Below are 17237 nucleotides of genomic sequence, written 5' to 3' on the forward strand. Positions count from 1 at the left end.
GTCCTCGCACAGAAACGAAGATCCAACACAAGAATAAATAAATTAATTAATAAACTCCTACCCCCAATATCTAAATTAAAAAAAAAAAAGCAGAGGCCCAGAGTGGGGAAGTCAAAACCAGTGGAGCCAGAGACAATAGGTGGGAGAGACAGAGCAAACTCCTGCCTCCCTTCTCTGATCAGACAGCACCCCGGTGCGCTAGATCCGGGTGCTTCAGCCGGAATTTCCCCAGCCCCTCAAGCTCTCATCCTAGGGGGGGAGCTGTGTGAATGGCCGTGACCACCCTTGCAAGTTCCAGGGGGTCAGGGAAAGCGCCCAGAGGTGGTCTGTGGCCTTTGAGATGTTTTGAAGGATGAAGAGGAGTTTGCCAGGTTGCAGAGAGGAAAGAAAGGGCACTCTAAGTCGTGGAAACAGCCTGGGCAAAGGCACGGAGGTGTGAGAGGGTCTGGAGGAGAACCAGAGCCGTACAGAGATTGATAAGGAAATAAAATCTGAGACGGAGACACAGAGAGAGAGAGACTAGAGAAATAGAGACGGCCACGAGGCACAGAGAAAAAGAGAAACTAGCAACAGTGAGAAACAGACACATACAGAAACGGAGACAGAAAATCAGAAGCACACAGAGAAAGACCAATTAGTGCGGGGGGAGGGGGTTTAGGGAAGAGGAAAGAAACACAAAAAATTGTGAAGACAAGAGAGCCAGGGCCAGAGAGCCTGAGAGAGAGCTGAAGAGGCACAGACAGACAAAGAGAGACAAAGACGGAGGAGGCAGAGAGAGAGACACACGCATTCAATCACTTGGTGAGCCCGGCGAGAGACGGAGATAAAGGGGTCTCGGGGCTTCTTCCCCGGCTCGACCCGCGGCTCACCACCGCGCAGGCGCACTCCCGACCCGCCGCGTAGCGCGGACGAGCGCTTTGTCCCCGCCGGGGCTGGGGCGCGTCGCCGGGCTGGGCTGCTCGCAGGTGTCCTTGCGCCCCCCGGTGCATGGGGGCCCTGGCGGAGCGGCCGGCGCCCCGTGCACGCCCTGAGCCCACAAACATCCACGCGGACACACACACTGCCCCGCGCAGACAAGCAGAGCCCAGCCACACACATCGGGGCCCGCGCCCCCGGGGGAGCCAACAGATTCAGGCAGAACCACCTAGAGTGGTGTCCCCGCAGTACACACAAATCTCTGCACACAGGGCCAGGAAAAACAGGTTCACACATCTAGACATCCAGACTCCCAGGCCACCTGGACACGTGTCCACACACCAACACAGACACCCATGAGCAAACAGGGCCACACGCATACCCCAGTGAACACAAAGGCACACACCCACAAGCGCACACTCATACCCATGCTCCTACCTCTGCTCCCAAGACACATGTACACCCATGGGGTCTCCAGGTGTCCATTCTGACCGGACATTGTGGTATTTGGCTTGTGAAAATGACAGTGAACAGAGAAACATCCTGATTTTGAAATCTGTTTTTAATTATACAGATTAAACAGTGTTACTACGACCAGAGGTAACTTACATGGATCGGTGTGTGATCTGATATAAAAGACATTTCTTCCTATAGACTGTTGCAAATGAACTTCCCAGATTGTGTGCCTTGGTGGAGGGGAGAAGGGAGGAGAGGAAGGGTCTTTGGATTTTTCTCCAGGGTGCCCAGGGCTTTTGCTAACCCAGTCTCACCAACCCCCCACCCACCCAGCCCAGCACTCCCGGGAAACACACAGCACGCACACAGCCACATCTCGCTGTGAGGACATCCACAACGCCACAAGGGCCTGACAGCCCTGCGGGGCCCCCAGGGTGTCAACTGCCACCACCCACCCAGGGCAAAGAGTCTTCAACTGCTCACACTTCCTGCTCACGAGCCCTGGGCTTCGCCTGGTGCATCTCAGACATAAGCAAGGTTTCTGCCAGGCACAGTCACTCCCCAAACTCAGGGATGGATGTGCACACAGCCGCATTCCAGAGATCTCCAATCTGATCATGTCCCGCTCTGGCCTCAAGCCCTCCAGCCACAAATGCTGCCTGCACAAAGGCCCCTCTGACACAGTCTGTCCTCACATCCCACCCCCTCTCACTCTCCAGCACACGATAGATACTCAAGAAACCGCTGACCAAACTCTGAGGTCTGTTTGTGTTTAATCAGACAATATGCAAAGTATTTACAACCAATTCCAAATCCCCCCTCCCCCCACAGGCCTCGGCCGTGGAACGCAGGAACCCTAGGCCCTGCCCAGAGCCGGGGGTCCCCTAGGCCTCTGCATAGTCATCTGAAATCTACAAAACACTGTTTGTTTAAAAAAAAAAAAAAGACAGTATTAGGACACCTTATACAAAGGACACTGGGCAGTCAGAAGGGGATTTGGGAGCGCGCTGGGGTAAGTGAGTCCAGATTCGACTGGGACGGAGACGGGACAGGAGAAGACTTGGGTAATAAACATGTATGAAAGGAAGAGTTGAAATTTCACAGGCAGGTACCACTTGGCCTCCCTCCCCACTGGCAGGGCCTGGCTGGCTCGAGAACCCCTGGCAGCAGGAACGTTATTGCTGTGATGGGGGGCTGTGGGTGAAATGTACAACAGGTCTGGGGGACAGAGCAGAGGGCGTTTTTACATGTTAAATATGAACACACATGGAGGAACATACACGTGCACACACACACACACACACACACACACGCACACAGGGGCCCTTGGCAAGATGCCTACAAACTGTTGGCTGCCCCATTTAAGAAGGACACACTGAGGTCCAGGGAGAAGCCACCACATAGCCCAAGGGCCAAAACACGGTCTCCTGATGCCATGGGCTGAGCTCACCACGTGATGCCAGGCCACAGGGTCTGGACAGGAGTGGAGCAGTTGCAGAGGCCATGGCCACAAATGGAGGCAGACACTGCAGCCCAGAGAAGGAAGCAGGGGCTGCCCGAGAGCACACAGCCAGTCCTGGTGTGTGGCAATAGACACCCCAGTCCTCCCTCCTCACCCCAGTCTAGGCACTCCTTTCCGTACTCGTGAGTTAAAGGTGCCAACTTGGGGAGAAGAGCAGGGGCCAGGCGTTGAAATGACACAGGACAAACTGGGTGAAGGAGGACCTGGGGTTCCTTCCTGAGGCCAGGGCCTCCCAATCATTTGGATCTTCTATTTCTGCTTGATTGCCTCCAGAGCCGGTGAGCTCACTCCCTTTCATGATTGGCTAGCTCCAAAGGTCAAATACCTCCCACCTTCTGATTGAAACCTGCCTCCCTACCCTTGTACCTTTCATTTCTAGCTCAGCCCCACATCTACCTCCACTCTCTCCCCCCACAATAGCCCACTGAGCAAACAGAGGCAGCAGGACTCTCTCTGCTATCTCTAACCCGTCCTCAGGCCCCTTGTCCCCTGGGCTGCCCCAGTCTGTCCACAGTGCCTCCAAGGACAATCCTGTTGGTTCCTGAGGAAGACAGAGGGAGCACCAGGTTCCAATCCCACCTCAACCCTGAACTGCTCTGTGGCCTTGGGCAAGTCACATCCACTCTCTGGACTCAGTTTCCCCATGGGTAGTATGGGGACAAGGAATTGAAGATCTCTAAGGATCCCTCAGGTCTAAGAAGGGCAGGGTTTGAGGGAGGTGTCCACCCCACCCACCAGCAACAAGTCAAGCTAGGTCTCACCAGCCTGGGATCCACAGCAGAGGGGGCTGGACCGAGCAGCCTCCACCAACAGGCGTTTCAGAAATGGGTGGCAAGGAGCAGGGTGGCAGGCAGGCCGAGGGCCAGTGGCCCATCACTCCTCTTTGGAAAGGCTCTTTGGCTATCTCTGCAGACAGACCTGGGGTGGCGTGGAAGTGGGAAAGGGCCAGTGCGTGCAGTAGGTTGAGGCTAAGAAAAGGGTGCCCTCAGCCCGGCCCTTCTTCCCAGTTCCTCCTGCTGAGACGCACAGAGCTCCAGGAGGGAACGCAGGGAGGAGGTGTGCGGCTGGCCAGGGGCCGGGGCACAGTCACTGCGCCAGCCTTGGACCCCGCCCCCAGGGCGGCCCCAGGCCCCAAGCCCTTCCATGCCACAAAAGAGGGAGGGGCCTCGTCACTGGCAATTCAGCCCCACAGAGAGGATCAACGGGGGGCGGACAGGCAGAGGCAGGCAAGACCCCACGTCAGGGGCCACCCAGCTCAGGATCAAGCCAAGAAGGCAGTCTGGCCCTGCAGCCCACGCCCTATAGGTTCTCTCCGGGCTGGTACTGGGGCTCGGTGGACGTGAAGTAGTCCTCCAGGAAGGCCTGCAGGTACTCGAAGGTGGGCCGCTCCTCCGGGTCCTTCCGCCAGCACTGGCACATGAGGTCATGCAGAGACTCGGGACACTCGGGCGGGCAGGGCATCCGGTAGCCCCTCTCCACCTGGTCCAGCACCTCGCGGTTCACCATCCCTGTGGGCAGAGGGAAGCATGAGTAGGCTGGCCCCACTGAGGAAATTGGGGCAGAGGGAAGTTGATGGGAACAACAGAGAGGGCTTCCTGCCTAGGAGAGGGTGGCTGTGACCGTGGGTAAGGCCCCCCCAAGGCTGGGAGCCCTCACCAAAGACAGAGCCTAAGATCAGATGGTCAACCTCTTTGTTATACAGATGGGGAAACGGAGGCCCTGATGGGGTTTGACTTGCCCAAGGTCACCTGAGCAGAGGGGTCACCAGGGCAGGGGCAGAAGGACCAGAGATGGGCTGTGGGGAGCCCTCTTACCGGGGTAGGGCACCCGTCCCTTTGTCGTGAGCTCTGTCAGCAGGATCCCGAAGGACCACACGTCTGACTTGATGGTGAACCGGCCATAGAGGGCAGCTTCTGGAGCCGTCCACTTGATGGGGAACTTGGCACCTGCAGGACCAAGAAGGGTCGGGGGAGCTCAGGAGAACATCATGACCGCTCTGCCAGATAGGCCCCATTCTTATCCCCACTTGACAGAGGAGGAAACTGAGGCTCAGAGAAGGGGTGTGACTGCCCACGGCCACACGGCATCTGCCGGGAGCCTCTGCCCACCTTGCCGGGCTGTGTACTCATTGTCTTCGATGAGCCGAGCCAGCCCAAAGTCAGCCACTTTGCACACGAGGCTTTCTCCAACCAGGATGTTGGCAGCACGGAGGTCTCGGTGGACATAGTTCATCCGCTCCACGTACGCCATGCCTGAAGCGATCTGTAGGCAGAACCCAGGAGCCTGGATCAGGGGCCACCCCTTGCCCTTCCCAGATCACATGGCACATGCCCAGGGGTGGTGTTATCCCCAGGAGTGGATAGCCAACCAAATGCCCCACCCTTCCCAGTTCTTCAGGCAATGACGTCAATTTACAATAAATACTGTTGGCACAAAAAGCAGGACCAGTGCCCAGCAGGAGGAGGTTGCATAGGGCAAAGGACAAAGGGGAGGCACAAGACAAGATGCAGCCAGGGAAGTGGGGCGACCGTGCAAAAGAGGCCCAGATGCTCCCAGAGACACAGAGGAGCGTCAGGTCCTGCCTGTTGTCCCAAGTCCCCTCCCTGAACCTCAGTTTTCTCACCTGTCAAATGGAATAATAGCCATCTCTACCACCTGATTGTATTAAGGATTAAATTAAAAAGTAGTTGTTGGGGCTTCCCTGGTGGCGCAGTGGTTGAGAGTCTGCCTGCCGATGCAGAGGACACGGGTTCATACCCCGGTCCGGGAAGATCCCACATGCCGCAGAGCGGCTAGGCCCGTGCCATGGCCGCTGAGCCTGCGCGTCTGGAGTCTGTGCTCCGCAACGGGAGAGGCCACAAGAGTGAGAGGCCCACGTACCCCCCACCAAAAAAAAAAAAGTAGTTGTTGAGCACTGCCTACAGCAAGCAAGTACTAATACATGTTTGATGAGTGACTGACATTGACAGAGAAGAAAACTGAGGTCTGAGGTCCCATAGCAAGTCAGTGACTCCTGATGCCCAGGTAAGGGCTCTTTCTTCTGCCCGAACCACCACTCACAGCACCTGTAAGTGGTCCCAGTAATACATGGGATGAGATCAGTGAGTGTGGGGCAACCAAGACAAGGTCCTTGGAGGGGGCGCTCAAGAGGCCAGACATGACTGAACCAGGTGGGTCAGAGAGCTCAAGGCCAGGCGTGGGAGCGGGGAGGGGCTGGCTCACCTGAGCAGCCATGTCCACCAGCTGAGGCAGCCGCAGGTACTTGCCCGTCTCCCCCTTGAGAAAGTCCAGCAAACTCCCTGGAGAGAGAGAAAGCAGCTCTAGCCCCCGCCCTGTCCTCCCTGAGCCAGGAAGCAGTGACTCCCAGATCTCGTCCACCGGGGCAGGCCGGCCTCACTTTAAGCACACAGCAGATTTTGTGCAAACCCATCTCTGAATGAAGTCTGTGTTTGTCACTTAAAAGGCAAGCAGGATGGGAAACAACCAAATGTCCGCCTCTAGGCAAACAGAACTGTGGTACAGCTATACTACGGAATACTACTCAGCAACAAAAAGGAACAAACTACTGATACACACGACAAGGAAAACCCTCGGATGTAAAAGATTTAGCTATACGAAATTCTAGAAGAAACAACTCTGCGAAGACATTAAGCCCATCAGCGGCTCTGTGGGTTTGGGGCTGGAGAGCATTATCTGCAAAGGGGTACAAGGGTGCTTCCTGGGGTGACGGCCATCTATATCTCGGTTGTGGTAGGAGATACACAGCATAGCCATTTGTTAAACCTCACCGAAGTGGACGCTTAAAATGGGTGTATTTTATCCCATGTAAATTATACCTCCAAAAAGTGGAATTTTGAAAAATAATTAATTTCAAAACCAAGTAAAAGTCAAGCCAGGAACTTGACCCAGATGTGCTGTGGCTCAGCTTGGAGGATTCAGGGAGCTCTCCTTCCAGCCCCAGAATGGCAAATGGCTTTCCAAAACCAGCAAATGGGGGGACATAGATGCATCGTGGGAAATCATTAAAAACGAAATGAACGGAGAAAGGCAACCTTTGGTTTAACTTTCCATTGACCTGGGAAGCTGGTTCTTTCCATTCATTCCGCCTTTAAAGGCGTATGCTCTAGATGTGGTGGGAGGTGAAGCACGTCCCACCTGCCCTTTTGTGAGGACCCCAGCCAGGGCTCACCCACGTGTCCGCGCCATCACGCAGGCCTCACCCTTGCTCATGTACTCCGTGACGATGTAGATGGGCTCCTCAGACACCACCGCGTACAGCTGCACCAGCTTCTCATGCCTCAGTTTCTTCATGACCTGGGCCTCCTGAAGGAAGGCCTCCGGAGACATCGTGCCGGGCTTCAGAGTTTTGATGGCCACCCTGGTGGCACCATTCCAGGTCCCTGCGTGGAAAGGGGTGCAGGCAGCCTCAGGGGAGGACCCCCATTCCCACCCCACAGGGACCAGGATCCGCCGGCCTGGGTACCAACTTCAGCTCTGGCCTCCCAGGCCACGTGACAAGAGAAGCCAAGGCCCAGCCCCTTTCTGGACCTCAGTGTCCCATCTGCACACAGGGCCCGCTCAAGAAACAGGAGCTGTTGTTCGGACGCTGATTATCAGAGACGTCCCCCAAAGCACCACACTCATCTGAGAGTTGGGGGACTGTGGTTCCAAGTCAACTGCCCTCTCCTGGGGAGGCGTGTTCCTTCGGGTGGCCCGGGTGTTAGCAGATAGAGCATGTACTCGTGGGGGCGGGGGGTGAGGCAGAGCCAGCCTCAGAACAAGGCCACCAGAACCAGAGCTTGTCTCAAGCCACACTCCCCAAACAGTAAGGCAGCACACTAAGTAGAAGGGCTCGGACGTCAGTCTGGCAGGAGTTTGGCTCCCACCTCTGCCTCCTCCCAGCAGTGAGACCGTAGGTGAGCCAGTTCCCCTCTCTGAGCCTCGATTTTCTCATCCGGAAAATGGGGATGCTATAGTATCCACCTGTGGGCTGTTTGAGGATTAAATGAGATTTTAGCCACTGGGCCAAGCCCACTGTAAGGACACAGTTAATAATAGCTGCAGCTGTCATTTTATGATTATCTGGTTTTTACATTGTGAGGCCTTAGGGGAAGCTGTGCTCTAAACCAGTGTGTTTAATCTGAGTTTTGTCCCAGCCGGGCCTGAGGCGCCTTGGGCCCATTCCTGCCCGTCTCTGGGCCTCCAGGTGCGAGCTGGGGCTCGGGCCCCTGTCTGTGGCCTTCCCAGCACAGGCCCTCTGGGCACGCGTACCAGGCGCTTCGCGAGTCTACCTGGATCACCCAGGGAGGAACGGGAGCCTCCCCCACTGACTGTTCACCGCACGCCCAAGCCAGGAATGAGCTTTGCAGCCACAGGAACGGCTGACGCCATGGATTTTTCAGGTTTTGCTCACGTCCTCTTTTTGTGCCTGTGCCTGGGAGCTGGCTTCTCATCCCCCTCCCCTCTCCCCAGCTCAAAGCCTCCCCTTCCCTGACTTGGCCTGACCTCCAGCCTGCAGGCCTCTGTCCCTGCAGTGCTGCCACCCAGGAACCCCCTCTGCTCTCCTCCATCATCTCTTCCTCTGAAGGGAGGGAAGTGGTGGTGGTGACGCCAAGTGAATACTGCGGCTCAGATGAAACAACCTTGAAAACAGCACACGGCCATCCACCACCCCCCCCACAACATACACACCCCCTCGCTGGACGCGCAGGCTCACAACAGCCAGGCCTGCCTCACCGCTGCCTCTGCAACTCCTGTGTCAGCAGAAACCAAAGCAGAAGGGGGCCTGGGTTTTGTCAGGGCTGCGTGGCATTTGTTTTCAAGGACGGTTTGGCCGTCTCTCCAGAGTTAGACAGGAGATCATTAACAGGCCTGGAACACGCCAGACCCTGTACTCCTTCTGCGAGCAGGGTCTTCTCTTCCCACAGCTGAAGCTAACGTGTGGACCCACACGGGGCCAGCGTTCTCTCAACCCCACCAGGGTGTCCTATTATCACCAGTCCCATTTTACAGTTGGGAAGATCGAGGCTCTGTCCATGAGTGTGACAAAGGAGAGCTGTGCATGCAATAGCAGGTGGGCTGGGTGGCATCCTGGAAGGCTTCCCAGAGGAAGTGGCACCTGAGCTTGGATCCGCAGGAGGGTGAGTGGTTGACTCGGAAAAATAGCCCTCCAGAGTGAAGCCACCCAGCCCAGGCCACACGGCACGTCACTGGGGCGTCACGATGCCCAGCCCTGAGCAGTTCTGGGTAAACAGGTACCACGGTGTGCGGAGGTGTGGCGGTCTACACCTCAACTTGCTGTCAGCCACCACTGGGGGAGCTCCATGTTGAAAGTAGGCCCACTGTTCAGCAGAGGTGATGGGGCTCGTGGAGGCGAAGGCTGGGGGACCCACGGGGCCTTGAGCTGCCACTTTGGACAGACATCTGCCCGGTTCGCAGGTGGGCACATGGCGGGGTGTGCGGGGCCGGGGCAAGGCCTTACCCATCCACACCTCTCCGAAGCAGCCCTGGCCCAGCTTGACCTCCAGCCGCAGCGACTCCCGGGGGATCTCCCAGGCGTCCTTGGCCAGGCCCTGAGTCTGTGGCTTGGACATGGGGCACACAGTGGTGAGGCGGTGGCACAGGCCGTCAGCGTGTTCTGAAGACAGAGGCAGGGAGGTGGAGTTCAGGCCCGGCGTCCGTGCTGGGGTCTCCATGTCCCGCAGACTTACACACTGTATGCACACAGGCTTCGGGGAGGCACAGGACACCCCCAAGGCCAGGCATCCATACCCTATGTGTACACAACCGTCCCCAACACAGGCCCACACCACCTCGTGCATCTGCTCCCTGAGTCATTCATTCATTCATTCATCAGACTTTAAGCGGGGGCTACCTAGGCAGGTGCCAGGGACCCAGTGGAAACCTGCCCTCAGGAAGTGCATAGTCCAGGACGACACCCAACTTCCCTTAATCACCTCCGAGGACCACGAGTGTGACAGAGGAGAGCTGTGCATGCAATAGCAGGTGGGCTGGGTGGCATCCTGGAAGGCTTCCCAGAGGAAGCGGCACCTGAGCTTGGATCCACAGGAGAGTGAGTGGTTGACTCAGGAAAATAGCCCTCCAGGCAGAGGGCACGCTGCCTCATGCATGTGCAAAGGCCCTGAGGGAGAAATAAGCCCCTGGGTTGGAGGAACTGAAAGGAGGCCAGGGGGCTGCTGGAGAGTGACTGGGGCAAGGAGGGCCCCAGGTAAGGCAGGGAGGCCAGCCAGGTTTAGACTACCCAAGGCCTCAGAGGCCACATGGGCGTCTTTATCCTAAAATTCCAAGGTAACCCCTGGAGGGTTTTGATCTGGGGGAACGGGGTTCAGAATGAAACCTACAGTGGTGACCAAGGGGACAGAGCGGGGTGGCAGATCCTAGAGGGAGTTGGGAGGCCTAGCCAACAGAGGAGGAGTAGCGTGCGCTCTCAGGAAAGGCCACGCCTGCATGCGCAGGCCACGGCCACGTGCCACAGGCCCACAGACACCCACAGAGAGCTGTCCACGTGGGAGCACCCAGGCCATGATGCCTCAGTCCAGCCGGGCAGCCCTGAACATCCAGACGGATCGGCCACACTCCCGCACACTCAGCCTGGCCCGCGCTCACGACCTTCGCCCGTGAGCTCCCCGCCTGCGCACTCTCTCCCGGCTCTCTGCTATAATCCAATCGCTCTCTGCTACAATCCAATCGCTCTCTGCTACAATCCAATCAATAGAGCCGCCCCCTCCTTGTCTCCCGGTAACCAGTTCTAACTGGTCCTAAGGCTGCAGGGGCAAATGACACCGGCCTATGCCCCCTCCTTCCCAGCTCACTCCTCCAGGCAGCCCCCTCCTCACCAGGCAGCTGCGGAGGAGGAGAGAGGATAGAGGGGCAGGTTGGGGTGGGGGGAGGGAAAAGGGGAAACAGGGAAGAGAGGGCACAGGGAGGAGAGAAGGAAAAAAGAGGGGGTGGGAGGAGGGAGAAAGGGGAGAGGAAGATGGGGGGAGGGGAACGGGAGCCCACACCCCCAGGGTGACAGAAGTCCTGGCCCTTCTTGGCCCCAAAGCCCCCCTCCTCAGGGTCTGCAGCTCATAGGATAGGCGGAGACCCCCGCGTGCTCTCCGAGGGCCTACACTCCCCTGCGCCCAGCTGGCCGCCGGGAGGCCTGCCCGGCACTCACTGGAGTAGTAGGCGACCAGCTGCTGCAGGCTGTTGAACTGCGTGCGGGAAGTGATGTAGAAGCCGCCGCTGTCCAGCTTGCGGATCTTGTAGTGCTTCACGTTGAGGCCCTTGGCGTTGTCGAAGTCAGACACTGAGAGGCAGTAGGCGCCTGCAGGGCAGGCCAAAGAGGAGCCGTGACCACCATGCCGGCCCACCGAAGGGCCACGGCACTGAGCACACCTACCCAGCACGGGACGGAAGGGAGGCAGAGGCAGAGCCAGTTCTGGTCCAGCCTGTCTCTGAGCACCCAGTTCTGGGGCGGCCACTGGGGCAGAGCTAAAGGACAAAGGGGCACCTGACCGGAGAGCCTTTCCATGAACCCTTGGCCCTAGCAAGACCTCTGAAGCCCAGGTGTGCATCCCAACTGTGTGACCTGAGTGAGTGGCTAGCCCTCTCTGGGCCTCGGTTTCCTCCGCTGCACCATGGGGCTACTTCCCGGGCTGCTGGGGAGACCCAATGAGCCTACATATAAGAGGGCCTGACACACAGTAGGTGCTCGATAAATGTTGGCAGGGAGCCTGACAGGAATGGTCCCAAGTGGCTGTGTGTCCCTGGCCTAACTGCCTTGCCTCTGTGGGTCTGCCCACGGGCACACTGTCCGGGCCCTGCCCCTTCCTGAAGACTCCAGGCTCAGGCAGGAGCCAGTGGCTGGCTGAGGCTGGGGCGATCCTGGGCAGAAGACCACGTACTGGGTGTGGCCTGAAGGCTGCCAGAGCTAAACTGGGCCAATCCCGATGGCCCCTCCCTGTTTCCCTTGAGCCTGGAAGAGCTCTGGGCTGGAAAAGTTTCCTTCTGCCCAACAGGCCTGGCTAAGCCTGAGCCTAAGAGATGCCTGGAGTGGCATCAGGGAACAAGGCTGAGCCCCAGGGGTAGGGGAGGAGGCTCCAGGGGCCAGAGAAAGCCTTTCTCGGGAAGCAGCACACAGGCATCACGCTAGAAGCCCAGTCCGCACAGCCCACAAAACAATCCTCAGGTGGGGGTTACAATCTCCAGTGTAAAGAAGGGAAAATGAGGCCCAGAGAGGGAAAGCAGCTAGCCTCAGGTCACCCAGCAAGTCAGGCACAGAGCTGGGACTTGAGCCCATACCTGGGTCTCTAAAGCCTGCATTGGACAGCCATGACTTTCTACAGATGGCCAGGCCGTGTGCATATAGAAGCCACAGGCCTGAGTCTAAGGCCAAGCCCTGACCACATGTGCACACACACAGGCATGCCTGTGTCCAGTGGCTGTATGATCACACAGGTCCACACTCCCTAGGCCTTTGGGCACAAGGACAAACCCGTAACAATTCACTCCCACACAGCAACCCACAGACAACGCCACCCCCATGTGTGCACACACATGCCTGGACCCACACACGGCATGCACAGCCACATGACCTCTCAGAAATACACACACATGACACAGATGCTCTGCCTTCCCATCTCCCACTGAGCCCCAGGCCCACAGGAAGCGGGAGCTTCGTAGCTATGGTGATGGAGAGTCTGCAACCCACGTGCGGAGGGGCTGGAGAGAAAGGGGTGATCATTCTCTGGTGGGGAGGAAGAACAGGAGAGGAAGAGAGGCCAGGACTGTTGGGGGAAGGGCAAAGCCAGGTCCCAGCACCCAGTCCAGCCCCTGAGGCCCCTAGAGAAGGGGAAGGAGAGGGGCCCATTGCATCAACACCCTCCACAGCCTTTTGCTCTGTGACCCTCAGACTCCCTGACAACCTGTGCCCATTCCTCACCTGAGGAACCTGAGGCCAGAGAGGCTGGCCTCTTTTGCTGCACCTGTTGCATCATCTTTTGCTGCAACTCTGGTCAACCCAGAGTGACTCAGTGTTCCTCAAATGGACCTCCCTGCCTTTGATCCTGTCTTTTTCTCTAGCTAGAGGGCTCTTCCCATCCCACTCCATATACCAAACTCCTATTCATTCCACAATACCCGGCTCAAATAACCCACAAAAGGCTCAGTTCCCACTGGTCAGCAGAAGCACTCATACCTTTCGTGGTCTCACTTTCTCGCACTAGGAAGGTCCCTCTTGGGTTCTCCGCATTGAGCAGTAACCGCTCTGACTCCCGTCTGGTGATCTTGCCAAAGTACCACCTGGGGAGGGAGGTGGAAGGATGGTGCTGGTGGTCCAGGCTTCCGCCCACCCACAGTGCCTCTTCCTGGGATGTGGCTGGGGCCCTGGGCAGCCAGACCTCCCACTCTAGCCCAGGAGAGAAGCTCTGAACTGGCAGCGATGGTAAGCAAGCAGGAGGCCAGAGTCGATACTCACTCCTCGGCCTGGATGGAGTCGGAGGGCGCGACGTAGTTGCTGGGGATATAGCCCGTCTGTCCTGTGCTGAGTGAGTGGGCCAGCCACCAGTCTCCCTCTCTGAGCAGGGGGAGAGGGAGGGAGCAAAGGAGAAGGGAACCATCAGCAATGGAGCCCGATGCCTGCAACCTTTATAGGTGCTGTGCTGGGGGCTCTTGAGGCTGAGTGAGGTGCAGGGAACAGTGAGATCAGGCCTCTCACAGCTGCCAGGCCGAGGCGGCCTGGGACTCTTCCCCTCCCTACCCCAGATGCCTCTTGGCCAAAGCTGACTCAGATGACAAGGCCCGAATTCACGGGGCAGAGTCCTGGGGCAGGAAGTGATCTGCTTTCCTTCAGATAGAACAAGCAGTCTCAAGATGCCAAGAGCCGCCTTGGGATTGAGGGAGGGAGTTCCCTGTCTTTGGGGAGCAAGCAAGTTGTAACAGGAGAAGATTCCTCCTGAGATGGATGTCAAATCAGACCTTCAAAGCCTCCCCAAGTCCTGAGATTTGGAAGCCCAAGCCTGGGAGCTGGTAAGACCTGAGTGGAGGCAAGGGGTGGCTCTTTGGGGGCTTGGTGACAATCCAGGCGCCAACCCTGCAAACTGGAGCAATGCTTGCCTTTGTCACAGATCATGGGTCACACCCACAGGGCTCCTTGACTGAAAACTACAGGCCTCCTCCTGCAGCCTACCCATCTATGGGGGAAACTGAGGCCAGAGGGGGCTGGGACTTGCCCAAAGTCACACAGCGAGTCATGTCAGAGGGAGCTGAGGTGGCAAAGCCCCAGTACCCAGGGCCCTCTACACTAATTGCCCCATAAGGAGGAGGTGATGGGGACAGGGTGATGGGCGGGAAGAGCCCCTGGCAGGGCGGGTCCCCTGGGTGGGAGTGGGGAGGGGGCAGAAGTACCTTTGCAGCCATCTGAATGTGAACCAGGTCTGGCTGGAGCGGGGGTCCAGAGACACAGAGGAGGGAGGAGAAAGCGAGAGCCCAACAGGAAAGAAGAGGCAGAAATGGGGGTGGTGAGAGAGAGAGAGGCAGAAAGAGCGAGGGAGAGAGCTGAGCGCCAGGCGGTGCTGGGGACGGGGGAGGGGGGACAAGGCGGGGCAGCCACTAAGGCCTCGCATCCAAAGCAATCCAAGGGGACAGGGAGAGGGTCTATGGGGAGGGAGGAGAGGCCAATGGGAAGGGCTGCCTGGGAAATAGGGTCCAGCCCCCTCCCATTCCCACTGTGCAGATGGGAAGACTGAGGCTAGAGAAGCAAAGGCCTCTGCTCAAGGTCACGTCACGCAGCCAGGCCCAGGTTCCTAACTCCCAGATGAGAAGGAAGCCTTCCCTACAGGGTGCAGCAGGGCTTGATACCGTGCTGAGCTTCTCAATCCAAGGCTGCCTTTGACCTCATCACAACCCTGAGAAGACACACAGCAAGCAGGATGTGCTCCCCCACTCCCTATCACCGGGACACAAAGAGAGAAAGGCCCTTGCCCACAGCCACAGTCTGGACTTGAACCTGGATCCCTGGCTCCTGGTTTTTCTGAGCTGCCTCTGACCCATATTCTTCAGCCCATTTTGAAGATGGAGAAGTTGAGGCCGGGAGAGAGTGGGGCTGGGGGAGCTCTCTGAGAACAGGTGAGTACAGGTGAGTATCCGAGAGCCAGGGGCCCAGCCAGGGGGGCCGAGGCTCAACCAGAGAGTGTGGGTCCCTTCCGGATGGAGTGAGGTGAAGAGAGAGAGGTTGGGGCTGTGCGGTCTGACTTGGCTGGGAGATCACCGCACGCATGCTCAGGCGGGGGCACAAGCTCACATGGGGGTCTCTGCGGGAGAGGGAGGGCCCTGGAGTAAGAGGGCGAGGCCCGCCTCAAGGAAAGAGCCTAAAGATGCCCAGGCCCTCCATCTACCTCTCTGTGTGCCCCCACATAGGGTGGGGGATCCACACTTGTCTGTCCCATTTGACCCTCAAGGCCAACCTACTAAGAAGGAAGGCAGGCCTCAGCCCCCCAGATGATGAAACTATGGCTCAGAGATGTCTAGGGACCAGCCCAAGGACACACAGCACCCAGGCTGGAGTAACCCAGCACTTTCTTTGTAGAGTTGGGGAAACTGAGGCACAGAGCGGGGCAGAGACTTCCCAAGGCTACACAGCAAGGACTCAAATCACAGGGAAGAGCTGAGACCTTCCAGTCCCAAGTCTTCATGTCACCAAGGGGGAAAATAAGGCATAGAGAAGGGCGGTGATTTGCCCAAAGCCACACAGCGAATCAACAGCAGAGCAAGGGTGAGAACCAGGGCCCCTGTGTGCCCACAGCCAGACACAGCAGGCCTCCTGGACCCCTGCACCCTCCCCAGGCCTCTCAGAGGCTCAGAGACCCTCAGAGAAACCAGAGGAAGATGGAGGAGGAGGCAGCAGGACTGGGCCGAGGTCTAGGTCAGAGACTACAAAATGAGGCAGATTGACAAAGCCAGAGTGTGCAAGCTGGCTGGCCTCTGGGAAGCCCCCAGCCACCCACTCACAGTGGAAGGCCGGCAGGAGCTTGTGCCCAGGGGCCAACCAAGCAGGGCCCCAGAAGCAAGGGTGAGGGTTCAGCTCTGCTGACACTACCCAGCCTTCTGCCAGCAGAGCCTCCACCGCCTAACATCAGCCCATGTGTGAGTTTGGGCTCACAGTCCAGGTTGGGGGTTTTATTTCACAAGGGCAGGGATGGAGGTGCGCTGCAATCTCACAGGATCCAAGGTCCACCTTCAGCCTGGCCCCAGCTTGAGAGGTACCTCAGAGCCTGAGCGCCAGAATCAGGGCGTCCTAGCGCCAGCCCAGCTCACCACTTGCAGGCTGCATTATCTTGGCCCTGCAGGACCTTGGTCCTCATCTGCAGGAAGGGGATACTCATGCCTCCCTCTGAGGATGTAAAATACCGGCACAGGGCCTGGCACGTAGTAGGTGCTCAGCATGCATGAGCTGTTAGTATCTTGATTTGGCTAAAAAAAGAAAAGCAATTAAATCTGCAACTCTGTGGTACTCCTCCCCACTCTCCAAAATGTTTTTAAAAACCAAAGCAGCTCAGTTCCAGTCTCCGATAAGGATTTGCTGTGTGACCTTGGGCAAGTACCCTATCCTCTCTGGGTCTTAGTTTCCTCATCTGTAAAAAGGAGATAATATTCACAAAATCTCCCGTGCAGGCAAAGTGTGTAAATCAGTCAGCTTCAAGCCAGGATTTGGGTAAGCTGATTACTGTGATTATCATCTGAGCCTCAGTTTGCCCACCTGTGAAATGGAGAGATCAAGCCCCATCTTCCCATGCCAACGGTCTGGGAGGCTCAAACCTGCCTCAGGTGGCTGTGAGCTGTCTCAACCAAGGACCAGGGACTGCCCTCACGATGAGGGGCCCCATAGCTTCCCAGATCAGTCCAGTCTGGTGGGGATACCAATCTGCGCCCGGCTCAGAAGTAACAGCGGTGTAAACCTAACAGGTTGAGCAGATGTACTGCATCTGGCGCCTTCCCTAGGGCCTGGTTCCTATCAGATAGGCAGGAAGAGGGAAGGAAGGGAATCACACATTCCCTGCCTGACCCCTCACCTTCCCACATGTGGCAAGAGGAGAAAGCACTGGACCAGGAGTTCCCAAGCAACAATTTTTCATCCCAACTGCTGTCACTAGCTGTGTGACTTCACGCTACTGACCTCACCTCTCTGAGCCTCAGGATCCTCTTTTTGGAGCCTAATCCTTGTGGGTAACTCACGCTGGCGTGTGCATTGGGAGTGTGGCCGCTTTGGAACCTGGGACATTATGCCAGGTGGGTCCTTCTGTTTAACTCATTTGGGCTGTTGGGACTGGCCAGAGGAGCCGTT

The 17237-nt window shown here is 57.5% G+C and overlaps 1 protein-coding gene across 7 annotated transcripts in view; it reads right to left on the reverse strand.

Moving 5' to 3' along the window:
- Nucleotides 1-2127: 2127 nt before the first annotated feature.
- SRC (SRC proto-oncogene, non-receptor tyrosine kinase) overlaps nt 2128-17237 on the reverse strand; it is a 56063-nt gene continuing 40953 nt past the window's right edge. For 5 of the 7 annotated variants that reach the window (XM_060122271.1, XM_060122270.1, XM_060122272.1 and 2 more), the window contains 9 exons: nt 13374-13472; nt 13095-13198; nt 11073-11222; nt 9375-9530; nt 7114-7293; nt 6116-6192; nt 5002-5155; nt 4708-4839; nt 2128-4401 (listed from right to left, as the gene is read on the reverse strand). In XM_060122271.1, the coding sequence (XP_059978254.1) occupies nt 4193-4401; nt 4708-4839; nt 5002-5155; nt 6116-6192; nt 7114-7293; nt 9375-9530; nt 11073-11222; nt 13095-13198; nt 13374-13472 (1261 nt within the window). In that variant the 3' untranslated portion in view covers nt 2128-4192. The remainder of the gene's footprint in view (nt 4402-4707; nt 4840-5001; nt 5156-6115; nt 6193-7113; nt 7294-9374; nt 9531-11072; nt 11223-13094; nt 13199-13373; nt 13473-17237) is intronic. The other 2 variants (XM_060122275.1, XM_060122276.1) reach the window with 2 other exon arrangements.

This window comes from Lagenorhynchus albirostris, chromosome 15 (genome assembly GCF_949774975.1).
Source record: "Lagenorhynchus albirostris chromosome 15, mLagAlb1.1, whole genome shotgun sequence".
Lineage (NCBI taxonomy): Eukaryota > Metazoa > Chordata > Mammalia > Artiodactyla > Delphinidae > Lagenorhynchus > Lagenorhynchus albirostris.